This window comes from Lipotes vexillifer, unplaced genomic scaffold (genome assembly GCF_000442215.2).
Source record: "Lipotes vexillifer unplaced genomic scaffold, Lipotes_vexillifer_v1.1 scaffold311, whole genome shotgun sequence".
NCBI lineage: Eukaryota > Metazoa > Chordata > Mammalia > Artiodactyla > Lipotidae > Lipotes > Lipotes vexillifer.
This window is the reverse complement of record NW_006791012.1, coordinates 69987-83371: the sequence shown is the minus strand read 5'-3', so window position 1 is coordinate 83371 and position 13385 is coordinate 69987. Positions and strand designations below refer to the sequence as shown.

Genomic DNA, 13385 nt, shown 5'->3' with positions numbered 1-13385 from the left:
CCGTGGCCGCTGAGCCTATGCGTCCGGAGCCTGTGCTCCGCAACAGGAGAGGCCACAACAATGAGAGGCCCTCATACCGCAAAAAAAAAAAAAAAAAAAAATTCAGATTTTCGTCTTGTATTGAAAAATCAGATCTAGCGACATTGGGCCTGTATTTATTGCAAGATAATGATTATTAGAGACTGAATAACTTCCAGCATGTACTCTTTCCAGTTCACCATACTCTCCACCACTTCCCATTATCCCAATACCCAGGTCAAGCATATGGTTGCTGTTTAGCATGGTGCTTATGCCACTGTATTTACAGTTCCTGTTCTACATGTAGGAACATATAGGAAGTCACCTGCTCTGTGGAGAGCCTGTATAGCACATTTGACATTACCTGCATTTAAATAATTCTGCTTCCCTTCTAATACAGACTCTTTTTTAAAGTTCCTAATTAAATGTTCTTGCAGATTGACCTCTGTGTAATTAGGAAAATTGATCCATTGTTAGATTGGCCCTGCCTAGTTCAGCTCCTCTTTAGGAAATGCATCGTCTTGTCTAAGCACAATTTTCCTCTGGTGCCACAATGTTGGCCTCAGACTGGAATAGCTCACAGTGTTTTATGTAAGCAAATACTCCAGGAAGGAACTAATTGGAATTGTGTGCAACCTGACAACTGCTCTACATTTAAAGTTCTTTCCCTCCAGAAATGGAAGGAGATTGTCATTTGCGCCTTACATTGTCATTTCAGAAGCAATTGTATTATTCCTACTCTGTTGTTTCCCATTGTTCGTAATAAAATTGGGTAAGTGAGCACAAAGGAAGGTACTTGTAGGTGGCATATTTACCGTTTGGAAATTAGATGCTTAAACCAGACACATTTAAACAACATCAAAAAGTGGTTTCATTTCTTTCACTTTTCACTGTTTTTCGAAGAGCTCATGTTGGCCCATAGGCACCTCTTCTGAATCAATTGTTTAATCCTCTCCTTGGTCTTCATTTTCATTAAAAGATATTTCTATTTGAAGGAGGGTCTCTCATACATTGTTGGTGGAAATGCAAAATGGTACAATTAATTTGGAAAACAGTTCTGACAGTCTCTCAAAACATTAAATATACATTAACCACATGACCTAGCTGTTCTACTCCTAGGTGTTTACCCAAGGGGGGAAAAAAAAAATCTATGTCCTGGCACAGACTTGTACATAAATGTTTACAACTGCTCTATTTTTAAGAGCCAAAAACTGTGAACAGTTCAAATGTTCATCAACATTTAACTTTCTGAGGAACTGCCAAACTACTTTACAAAACAGCTGCACCAATTTACATTCCCACCAGCAATGTATGAGGCTTCTCATTTCTTCACCAACACTTATTATTGTCCACCTCTTTTATTATAGTCATTCTAGTGAGTGTGGAGTGGTTTTGATTTACATTTTCCTAATAACCAATGATGCTGAGCATCTTTTCATTCAATGACCTGATTAAGCCTCAGAAAACAGGATTAGATCTGACTGGTACCTGAATAAATGACCACCTTCTCCTCCCCTTTCTCCCTTTCTATACCAAGATGTCATTTATTTGTTCATTAAATGAGCTTACACTGAGACTGACTCAGCCCTGGGTCAGGCACAGCCAAAGATTCTAAAGAAATAGATATGATGGCCTCTCCCATCAGGAAGCTTAAATTATAATTGAGAATAAAGTGACAAAAGAATCATAATAAACATATACCTTAAAGATAACTTAAAGAATATGTATCTTAAAAGATTAGGTAAAAGACCATTTCCAAGTAGAAATTCCTCCCTAATGCCCTCCAGTCCCTAGGCCACTCCTTGTAGGAGCTGTAAACCAACATGCACGCTGCCTAAAAACACTTAGATGTACATATGGTGAGAGACAGGTTCAGGGCTTTGTGAACAAACTGAATTAAATCAGTATGTCCTGGTTCTGGTGTGTCCTGGCTCTCGCTTGCTGACAGATTCACTTGACAGGGTTTTGTTACATACCTTCTACGTGTGAAGGGTTGACATTCCAGTCGGTCTGCCGGGGCAGGTACTCAGGCTCTTCTGGAGGCCAAATGTGCATCCTCACATAAAAACTGGTGGGAGCTCGCCTCTGCTCCGGTGTGCCTCCCAGGGCATCCTTTCCTTCATCTGCTCCCCGAGCCTCGGGGGTTGGATTGCTCGGTCTCCACCATGGCTGTGCCTGGGTTTCTGCTGTCTTCCTCCCTAACACCCTGAGGGCTGGCCAAGCAGCCATGCCGGCATCCTCTTTCACTGAGGACTCAGCAGCAGAACTGGTTATGCTAGGACACGGTGTTAGAGAAGAGAGCTGGCACATGGCCTGCGTTTCCAGAATCTTCTCTCCTTCCACTGATCTTTGAGGAGACAAGAGAAGTAGGCAGAGCGGTGAGGCAGAAAACATTTGCAATCAGCAAAAGCATCCAATGGCAGACTTCTGAATGTCTAGCGTTCAGACTAAAACCAGAAATGGGTATCTATAGGCTAAATTGAGTAAACAAGATGCAATAAGATTCTTCCACAATGCTTGACACGTAATAGAATGCTTGTTGAACCAATTGTGTCATCAGTCACATGCCAGGCAGACATCTAAAGAAAACTATTTAGTCCATCCTTCTAAACTTGGCAATCGTATATATGCATCAACATGCATATCTAAATCCTTAATACTCATAGGACTGTGGTCCTGAAAAACCATAGTTAAGTTTTGAACCTTAATATAGTTCAAAACTGCGGCAGTGAATGCTGGGTACAAGTCCCAGTTTTGCTGCTTACCAGTTACAGATTACATGATCTTGGGCAAGTCATTTACAACATCAAAAATCTCAATTTCCTTACAGGGAAGGTCGTTGATACCTTAAACAGCATTCTGTTCTAACTTGTTTCTCCTTGTGGCACACTTAGTGCCTCCGGCTTCTTTTACTTCGGTTTTGGTTTCCTGCTTCCCAGCTGGGCCAGCTCCATTTTTCTGCAAAATGGGCAAACCTGTCTAAAGTAAAAATAAAATAAGCTTTTAAAAAAATCACAATGTCAATCTCTAAATGAGTCATATGTCACAAGACATTTTAGCATAATGGTAAGGAACATGATGGCTGAGTCCTAAGGCGTTTGATACTCGGCAGACCTGGATTCCAGTTCTGATTCTGACAGCTACCAGCCATGTGATCTTGGACAAGTTACTTAACCTCACTACACTTGGTTTTCTCATTTGTACCTCCCTGTGGTGAGGTTTAAGTGACATCAGACATATACAACGCTTCGTACAGGGCCTGGCACACAAAGAGGGAGCAATTGATATCAGTTATTATTCTCTTGGCAAACATGATCTCTAAATTAGTTTCCCTAGAATGAAAGTGACATAGATTCATGACGTTTATTAAAGTTTGGAAGAGTCCCATATGCTAGTCCTTTAATTCCATTCATCCTCCAGTGAAAATCTCCATCTGGATGGCAATTTACACTTCCAGATCCACTTTCACAAATACCGCATTTTAACCTCTAACTTTTACTCTTTTTCTTTTTTATATGCATTATCTCAAGCCCCAATTTTTACACACAAAAAGATGACAAAAATCAAAGAAAATGGAGTATTGACTATTAGTTACCATCAAACTTAAGCAAATATTCCTAAACATTTAATGAATTAATTAGCTGGTTTTTTCCCTTAGTAACACTAGTATAGAGGATCATTATTTTTGCTTTATCAATATTTTATTAACGTGTTAATTCAACATGAATTATGCCAACATGAAATTAACATGCAGGGCTAGAGACCCGCAGAGATATATTATCTCCTCTACTTTGAGAGAAGAGAGTTCTAAGTGCACTAAAGGCCAATGTCTGTTCAAACGGGAAATGCTTGCTTGCTGACCGGCCACCCCTAAGCAAGATTTCGATCCCCTGCTGAGTACAATTATTCCTGCATAACACTAAGTGCTCCTACTGTGTGCCCTGCAGAGACAGGAGAGCTGAAGCTGCATCAAACAATTCCTAAACGTAAAGGAATGTTTTCTAGTTGTGGAAGAAAAGACAAAAGAACACCACCAGACTGTACATAATCATATGCTACGCTATTCAGGACAGACTGTGAATGCCCACAGGTAGTGGTTTTCAAAAACGCTAGGCACCTGCAGTTCTAAATAAACCCTTTCCTCGGCATCCAATATGTAAAAGAGACAGAAGAGGATTGAAGAAGTGAAGAGTCCTTCCCCCGTGGCCTTCTGGTGGCAGAGATCACAGGTTTTAAAACTGCCAGGACTGGAGAGATGGGTAAGGTTTGCAGGACACAGGTGGTGGGGGAGGCATTCCAGCTAGGGGAAGAGTAAGGGCAAAGGCAAGGTGGAAATTCAAAATAAGAAGTTCTGTGCCATCCTGGTGAACAACTAGTGAGAAGGTAGTGAATAGGTGGTAAAAGGCTCCCACACGGATGCTTCTGTTTCCCAGCTTGAACTGATTTTTTAATATTTTAAGCCTGGTGAAATAGTTAACAGACTCCCTAAACCAGGGCAGATGGGAAACTTAAGGTTAACGGTGTGCAGTCAATGAAGGTGTCGTGTCATTATTCTTTGTTTCAGAATCATTTCAAGTAGTTGTCAGAGGTAACGGCTTCCGACACGCCCGCAACGTGGACAGGGTCCTCTGCAGCTTCAAGATCAATGAGTCAGTGACGCTCAGTAAGTTCTCGTGGAGTTTGGGGGTTTCTACCACCTGCTTTGCCTGCTTCGGGGAAGGGCTCCCCAGCCCCATCTTCTAGCAAGGCCACACACAGGAAACTACAGAGAAGGGTCTTCCCTGCTAGAAAGGCCACCAGCAAAGGCATAGCTAGCCGCTGCGGCGCCCTTGCTCCCATCAGGAGAGGCAGCAGGCACTTGTTTTCCAGTCCACCAGCATTTTTACCAAGTTCAAAACTCTCAGCTGTCAGTGCAGGCCCTGGCTGCTTAGGGCTTACAAAGCTTGATGTTCCTTAACAAGGAATTCGGGGACTCTCAAGCACAAGAGGGAAAAATAAATGGTCTAAATGTATTAATTCTGAGTAAACTAAAAGCCAAACTGTGCGACTTGCATGTGTAGATTCTGGAAGTGTGTTCTATCTGGATGATTCTTGCTTTGGAGTCGCCAGAAAGCTCTCATCAGGGTGAATACCTGACCTGAAATACAGGCATATGGAAGTAAAACTAAGTGCATTTCATGGGAAAAAAATGAATTGTCATAACATTGGCACTCTCACAAGACATTTGTAGCAGGCAAGTTCTTAATTTAAAGACGTGTGTGATTCAGATTGCTGTCCAGGAAAGATGGGGAGACAGATTATGGAAAGACAAATGCCAGGAGCCCTGGTTATTATTTACATCTGGCATTCATCACACAGATAATTATTGGTTCAGTATCTGCAGCGATAAACAGTAATAACATACTGTATTTTCTGTAGTGCTATGACATTTTAAATACCACACATCTTTTTGCCACAACTGCCCTGGGAGATAGAAAGAGCAAAGAGGAAGGAAAGGATACTCAAGCGTATTGGCTAACCATTCACGCTAGTTTGGTCCTCCTGATAGCGTTATGGAGTAGGTACTATACTGTTTTTAAAAAGGAAGAATTGAAGGGTATGCCTTTTCCCCTCTATAGCATCTTGAAACCCACTTCAATATTTAAACAGAGGTATGCAATGGCATCTTTACGAACATCTGGAATTCCTGAATTTGGAATAATTCCAAAGATTTGAAACAGTCAGTTATTTTTTCTTGATACTTGGAAATGCCCTCATGTATCCAAAAAGTCCATGCTATTTGAAAACATCTTGAAGCATCCCCAAGAAGTCACAGTGTGAAAGTTGGATGTGCACCCTCTAGAGTCCTTCCTTATTTTCCCCTTGAATTTGTGATGTCATTCAAGTCCGCCTTCCCTCTCTCCTTAACCAGAATCGTAAATCTAAGATCAGAAACTCCTGAGGGTTAAACTCAAAAGACATCAACACCTTCCAAAGAAGCCTTCCCAGACAAGCAAGCCTTTGGACACAACCCCTCTCTGAACATGAGTGGACATGGGGTGTAGTGTTGCCATTCCTTGAAAGGTTACGCAGAGATGCTATATGAAGATAACAAAAAAATGCAAATTTACTATGGATTCGTAGAGTGACATACTGAATGCATATTTTCCAGCTTCTCCATGAAATTTTATTTCTTGGGAAACTAGCTTCTCTTCCTTTCCTAATACAAACTTGCAAACACCCGCACAGGCTCTCCACCTGATTCATAATCAAAAAGGAATAAAGGCCTTTGGGGTAGGGATTTAGCTTAAACCACAAACCTAATTGTGCCTCCAACACAAGTGCTGACAGTTTGGAGAAAAGAAAGGCAGTGACTCAACCACATTATATGCTGCAAGTAACACTCCTGAACTCAAATAGTTATTAAAAATATTCTAGCTAGGGGGAAAATATTGGAATTTGAAAAAAAATTGTCATTCATTTATTAATTCATTTGTTCTTTTACATTCAGTAAATAATATGAACAAGAAACTGTGGAGGACAGAAAAGATAAATAAATTTTAAAATGCAACATATTCAATTCTACATTTTTCTACCAACCTTATGAATGTAAGTATCTCACTGAGTTGTCCCCATAAAATAAAATAAATTTAGATTCTTTTACTTTTTCCATTCTCCTTTCCCACTTCTACATCCAAGTTTTACATTATCTGTTTTAATTTTTATAGTATATATTTCCTCTTTCAAGATTTTTTCCTAAATACTGCATTACATTTTATAACAAAAAAAGAGAATAGAAGTGCCCTTATCAACCATAATAAGGCTAATTGCAGGCTGGATAATGAAGCTATGGCTGTTATGATATAAGCCTTGGACTCTTCAACAAATAAAGTATTATTTGTAGCAGATTATATAAAGAAAAACAGTTAAATAAAAAATAACAAACTGAGGGCTTCCCTGGTGGCGCAGTGGCTGAGAGTCCGCCTGCCGATGCAGGGTACACGGGTTCGTGCCCCGGTCCGGGAAGATCCCACATGCAGCAGAGCGGCTGGGCCCGTGAGCCATGGCCGCTGAGCCTGCGCGTCCGGAGCCTGTGCTCCGCGACGGGAGGGGCCACAGCAGTGACAGGCCCGTGTACCGCAAAAAATAAATAAATAAAATATAACAAATTGAAAAGACTATGAACACCCTTTAACATTATTGCACTAAGACACAAATAAAACACCAACATACTAATACCAAAATGTTGAAGTTGTTTAAATATATTCTTAGATGATAAATATAACCAGAAAATTAAAAGCATAGGTTAATACCTATGTCTCTCCTGCTTTTCTTGCCTTTGCAAGGAAAGAAAGTAAAAAAAACAACCACTTAGGAATCTAAAACAATTTCTGGACTTGTTTCTGGTCAATATAATAGATCCAAAATTCTGCATAAAATATGATTTTTAAAATTGTGACATGTGGCGTTGCTCAAGGGAATGAGTAGGAAACCCCCAGGCACAGGAGACCAAAAGGGAATGCAAAATCTAAGCAGGAAGCAAAGCTCTGGGGGCTCTGGGCCTGAGGGGTCTTCAGGCTGTGATCTTGCTACTGATGTAGATACAGGGCACCAGCAAGACAAGCAGGCAAAAGCAGAGCATCCTGTAGAAATCAGGCTCTGAGGGCTGTACCAGACATTGAATGGGGACAGGGAAAGCTGCTCAGTGATTCAAGGAAGCAGGCAGGGGAATAAAGGTAAGATGTTTTACCAGCTGCATAATACAGAAGCACCAAGTCAGGAAACTAACTCCAAAATATGTCTGTGGCCATCCAGATCCCTGTGGCCCTGGCAGAGGCAGTATACATCCAGTCCAACCTACACCACTCCTGAAGCCATAACCCCCTCTGAAGGTGGGCTCGCAGCACCAAATGATAAATCATATGATAAAAGATGAAAGAAAACGGAGAGCAAGCAAGACTAAAGAGGAATTTGAAAGAGGATGTAAAATAAACACATTTAAAGCGTCTGAAAACAAGAAAACAAGTCAAATAAGCAGTCTGCACCTTACACCTAAAGGGACTAGAAAAATAAGAACAAACAAAACCCAAAGTTACTAGAAGGAAAAATAAAGATCAGAGTGTAAATAAAACAAAGAATTAAAAAACAGTAGAAAAGATCAATGAAGCTTAGAGCTGTTTCTTTGAAAAGACTGACAAAATTGATAAACCTTTAGCCAAACTCATCAAGAAAAAAAGAGAGAGGATCCAAATAAATAAAATCAGAAATGAAGGAGAAGTTACAGCCGACACCAGAGAAATACAAAGGATCGTAAGAGATTACCACTGGGTTGGCCAAAAAGTGTCTTCGGTTTTCTAAGAAAAAATAAAAGACACATTTTTCATTTTCACCAAGAATTTTATTGAACAACTTTATTCACCATTTTGTTCCACTACCTTCTGCCATTTTTCAGGCAACTTCATAATTCCATCTTCCCAAAACTTTTTTTCTTTTTAAGCAAAGAACTGGTCCCGTTGCCTTTTACAGTCTTCCAGGGAATTGAAATTTTTTCCATTAAGAGAATTTTTTAAAGACCGAAATAAATGGAAATCTGAAGGTGCAATGTCTGATGAATACGGCAGATGAATCAGAACTTCCCAGCCAACTTGTAACAGTTTTTGCCTGGTCATCAAAGAAACATGCGGTCTTGCGTTATCCTGATGGAAGGTTGTGCATTTTCTTTTGACTAATTCTGGACACTTTTCGTCGAGTGCCACTTTCAGTTGGTCTAATTGAGAGCAGTACTTGTTGGAATTAATCGTTTGGTTTTCTGGAAGGAGCTCATAATAGAGGACTCCTTTCCAATGCCACCATATACAAAACATCACCTTTTTTGGATGAAGACCAGCCTTTGGTGTGGTTGGCGGTGGTTTATTTCACTTGCCCCATGATCTCTTCCGTTCCACATTGTTGTACAGTATCCACTTTTCATCACCCATCACAATTTGTTTTAAAAATGGAATGTTTTCATTACGTTTCAATAGAGAATCACATATGGAAATATGGTCAAGAAGGTTTTTTTCCACTTAACTTATGTGGAACACAAACATCAAAGTGATTAACATAAATAACCAAGCTGATGCAAATGATTTTCAACACTTGATTTGGATATTTTGAGTATGTCGGCTATCTCCCACGTAATATAACATTGATTGTTCTCAATTATTGTTTCGATTTGATCACTATCAACTTCAACTGGTCTACCTGACTGTGGAGCATCGTCCAGTGAGAAACCCCCAGCATGAGACTTCACAAACCACTTTTGACACGTTCCATCAGTCACAGCACCTTCTCCAAATGCTGCACAAATCTTTTTTTGTGTTTCAGTTACGTTTTTACCTTTCTTGAAATAATAAAGCATAATATGCCAAAAATGTTGCTTTTTTTCTTCCATCTTCAATATTCAAATGGCTACACAAAAATTCACCAATTTTGATAGTCTTTTTTTAAATGCACGCTGATATGACTACCGTCACATACAATCTAACAAAACTGTTTCGAATGAAGTTAAAGACAACTAAGTGCTACTAGAGACATCTTACAGAAATAATCAAACAAACCTTTTGGCCCACCCAATACAAACAATTATATGACAATAAAATGGGCAACCTAGAAGAAATGGATAAATTCCTAGAAATGTGCAATCTCCCAAGACTGAATCAGGAAGAAATAGAAAATATAAACAGGCTAATAATGACCAGTAATTAAATTCAATCGTTACTTTAAAAAACTTTCAACAAATGAAAGTCTAGGAGCAGACAATTTCACAGGGAAATTCTACCAAACTTCAAAGAAGAGTTAACATCTGTCCTTCTCAAACTGTTCCCAAAAAAATGAAGAGGAATTCTCCTGAACTCATTCTACAAAGCCAACATCATTCTAATAACAAAACCAGACAAAGATACCACAAAAAATAATTACAGGTCAATATCACTGATGAACATAAATGCAAAAATCCTCAACAAAATATTAGCAAACTGAATTGAACAGTACGTTAAAAGGATCATACGCCATGATCAAGTACAATTTATCCCAGGAACACAAGGATGGTTCTGTATCCACAAATCAATCAACATAATACACCACATTAACAAACTGAAGAATAAAAACCATATGATAATTTCAATAGATTCAGAAAAAGCTTTTGACAAAATCCAACATCCTCTTATGGTAAAAACTCTCCAGAAAATGGGCATAGAAGGAACATACCTCAACATAATAAAGGCCATGTATGACAAACCCATAGGCAACATCATAATCAATGGTGAAAAGCTGAAAGCATTTCCTGTAAGACCAGGAACAAGACAAGGATCCCACTCTTGCCACTTTTATTCAACATGGAATTGGAAGTCCTAGCCACAACACTCAGAAAAGAAAAAGAAATAAAAGGAATCCAAATTGGAAAGGAAGAAGTAAAACTGTCACTGCTTGCACATGATATGGTTCTATACATAGAAAATTCTAGAGACACTACCAAAAACCATTTGAACTGAAATGAGTTCAGTAAGGTGGTAGAATACAAAAGTAATATACAGAAATATGTTGCATTTCTAAATACTAATTATTAACTATCAGAAAGAGAAATTATGAAAACAATCATATTTACAATTGTACCAAAAAGAATAAAATACCTAGGAATAAATCTGATCAAAGAGGGAAAAGATTTGTATTCTGAAAACTGTAAGAGATTGATGAAATAAATTCAAGATGACAAAATAAATGGAAAATATTTGGTGCTTATGGATTGGAAGAATCAATATTGTTAAAATGTCTATACTACCCAAGGCAATCTACAGATTCAGTGCAATCCCCATCAAAACGCCAATGGCATTTATCACAGAACTAGAACAAATAACTCTAAAATTTGTATGGAAACCCAAAAGACCCCAAATAGCCAAAGCAATCTTGAGAAAGAAGAACAAAGCTAGAGTTGTCACACTCCTTGATTTCAAGCTATACTACAAAGTTACTGTAATCAAAACAATATGGTACTGGCATGAAAACAAACACATAGATCAATGGAACAGAATAGAGAGCCTAGAAATAAACCCATGCTTATATGGTCAATTAATCTACAACAGAGCAAGCAAGAATATACAATGAGAAAAGACAGCCTCTTCGATAAGTGGTATTTGGAAAACTGTACTGTTATGTGCAATAGAATCAATGTGGACTACTTTCTTATTCTATATGCAAAAGTAAACTCAAAAATGGATTAAAGACTTAAATGTAAGGTCTGAAACCATAAAACTAGAAGGAAACATAGGCAGTACTCTCTTTGACATCTGTCTTAGTAATATTTTTTTGGATCTATCTCATCACACAAGGGAAACAGAAGCAAAAATAAACAAATACACCAACCTAAAAGCTCTTACACAGCAAAGGAAACTATCAGCAAAAGGAAAGGCCACCTATTGAATGGGAGAAGACATTTGTAAACTATATACCTGATAAGGGATTAATATTCAAAATATATGAAGAACTCATGCAACTCAACATCAAAAACAATAAACAGCCCAAATAAAAAATGGGCAGAGAATCTAAATAGACATATTTCCAAAGAAGACATACAGATGGCCAACAGGCACATGAAAAGAGGCTGGACATCACTAATCATCAGAGAAATGTAAATCAAAACCACAAGGAGTTACTACCTCACACCTGTCAGAATGGCTATCATCAAAAGATAAAGTGCTGGCAAGGATGTGGAGAAAAGGGAACCCTTGTACAATGTTGGTGGGAATGTAAATTGGTGCAGCCACTGTGGAAGACAGTATGGAGGTTCCTCAGAAACTTAAAAATAGAACTGCTGTATGATCTAGCAATTTCACTTCTGAGTATTTACCTGAAGAAAACAAAAAACATTAATTTGAAAAGATATATGCACGCCAATGTTCATTGCAGCATTATTTACGATAGCCAAGATGTAGAAGCAACAAACAACCAAAAGAAGATGAAAACTGATTTCTAGCTGCAGAGAAAAGAATGGGTGGTTGCCAGAGAGGAGGGAGGTTGGAGGGGGGGTGAAATAAATGAAGGGAGTTAAGAAATACAAACCTCCAGTTATAAAATAAATAAGCTACAGGGATTTAATATACAGCAGAAGGAATATGATTAATAATATTGTAATGACTTTGTGTGGGGACAGATGGATACTAGATTTATCACGGTGCTCATTTCATAGTGTATGAAAATGTCAAATTACTGTGTAGTACACCTGAAACATAATATTTTACATCAACTAACTTCAATTAAAAAATGAAATAAAGTGTGTGAAGAAATCAAACAGACCAAAGGGGAAGAACATTCGACAGAGGCACATTTGCAGAGAACCCAGTGTAAATTTTAGAGCTGAAGAAGCTTTTTCACTGAAATACAACTTAATGGATAGACTAAGCAGTGTGATTAGACACAGATGAAGATGAAATGCATGAACTGGAAGAGAGATATGAGAAAATCGTACCCCTCAACTAAAGCACCAGACCCAGATTTTTTTCATCTAATTTTTACCAGACTTTAAGGGACAGATGACTTATATCTGATACATACTCTTCCAGAGAAAAGAAATAGAGAAACAGCGTTTTAATTCATTTTATGAAAATTATATAATCTTGATTTTTTTAAAAATTGGACAAGACACTAGTAGTAGAAAGTATTTGAAATCAATTTCTTTGATGACAAACATAAATAAAATATTGGTAAACAAAATCCAGCAATGTATTTAAAAAGGACCAGGGTAAGTAAGATAATTTTTAAAAATGAGGGGGAATTTGCCTCTCACATAGCAAAATTTTTTGATGCCAAGAAGACATTAAAGTTCATTATCCATTCCAAATTTTTAAAATATATACTTTTAGAAAACTAGGAATAGGTTAAGACTTCTTTAACATAATAAAAAAAATACATACAGATATTTAAATTCAAAACTCAACATCATTTTATGGTAAATCACTAAATAGAGATATTAACTTTACAGTTAGGAAGAAAAAAGCAGGACAACTCGTTTCACCATTATTATTTAACATTAATCTGGAAGTTTTAGCAGTACTGTCCAATAGAACTTTCTGTGATAATGAAAATGTTCTAAAATGTAGCCAGTATGGTAGCCACAAGCCACATGTGGCTTACTGGGGACTTGAAGAGTGACTAGTGCAGTTGAGGAACTGAATTTTTAAATTCATTTAATTTTAATTAACTTGAATGTCAATAGCCACCTATGGATAGTGACTACTGTATTAGACAATGCTATAGGTACTACAGTAATGCAAGAAAACTAATGAGAGGAAACGGGAGCCATACATTATTACTTTAAAATGATGGTTGTGTCGTCCTGCAAAACTAAAAGAGAA

The 13385-nt window shown here is 38.0% G+C and overlaps 1 protein-coding gene across 1 annotated transcript in view; it reads left to right on the top strand.

The window, feature by feature from the left end:
* Positions 1 to 13385, top strand: part of ANTXR1 (ANTXR cell adhesion molecule 1) — a 147508-nt gene that overhangs the window by 86315 nt on the left and 47808 nt on the right. The window contains exon 10 of the mRNA XM_007464151.1: positions 4583 to 4681. Within this exon, the coding sequence (XP_007464213.1) occupies positions 4583 to 4681 (99 nt within the window). The remainder of the gene's footprint in view (positions 1 to 4582; positions 4682 to 13385) is intronic.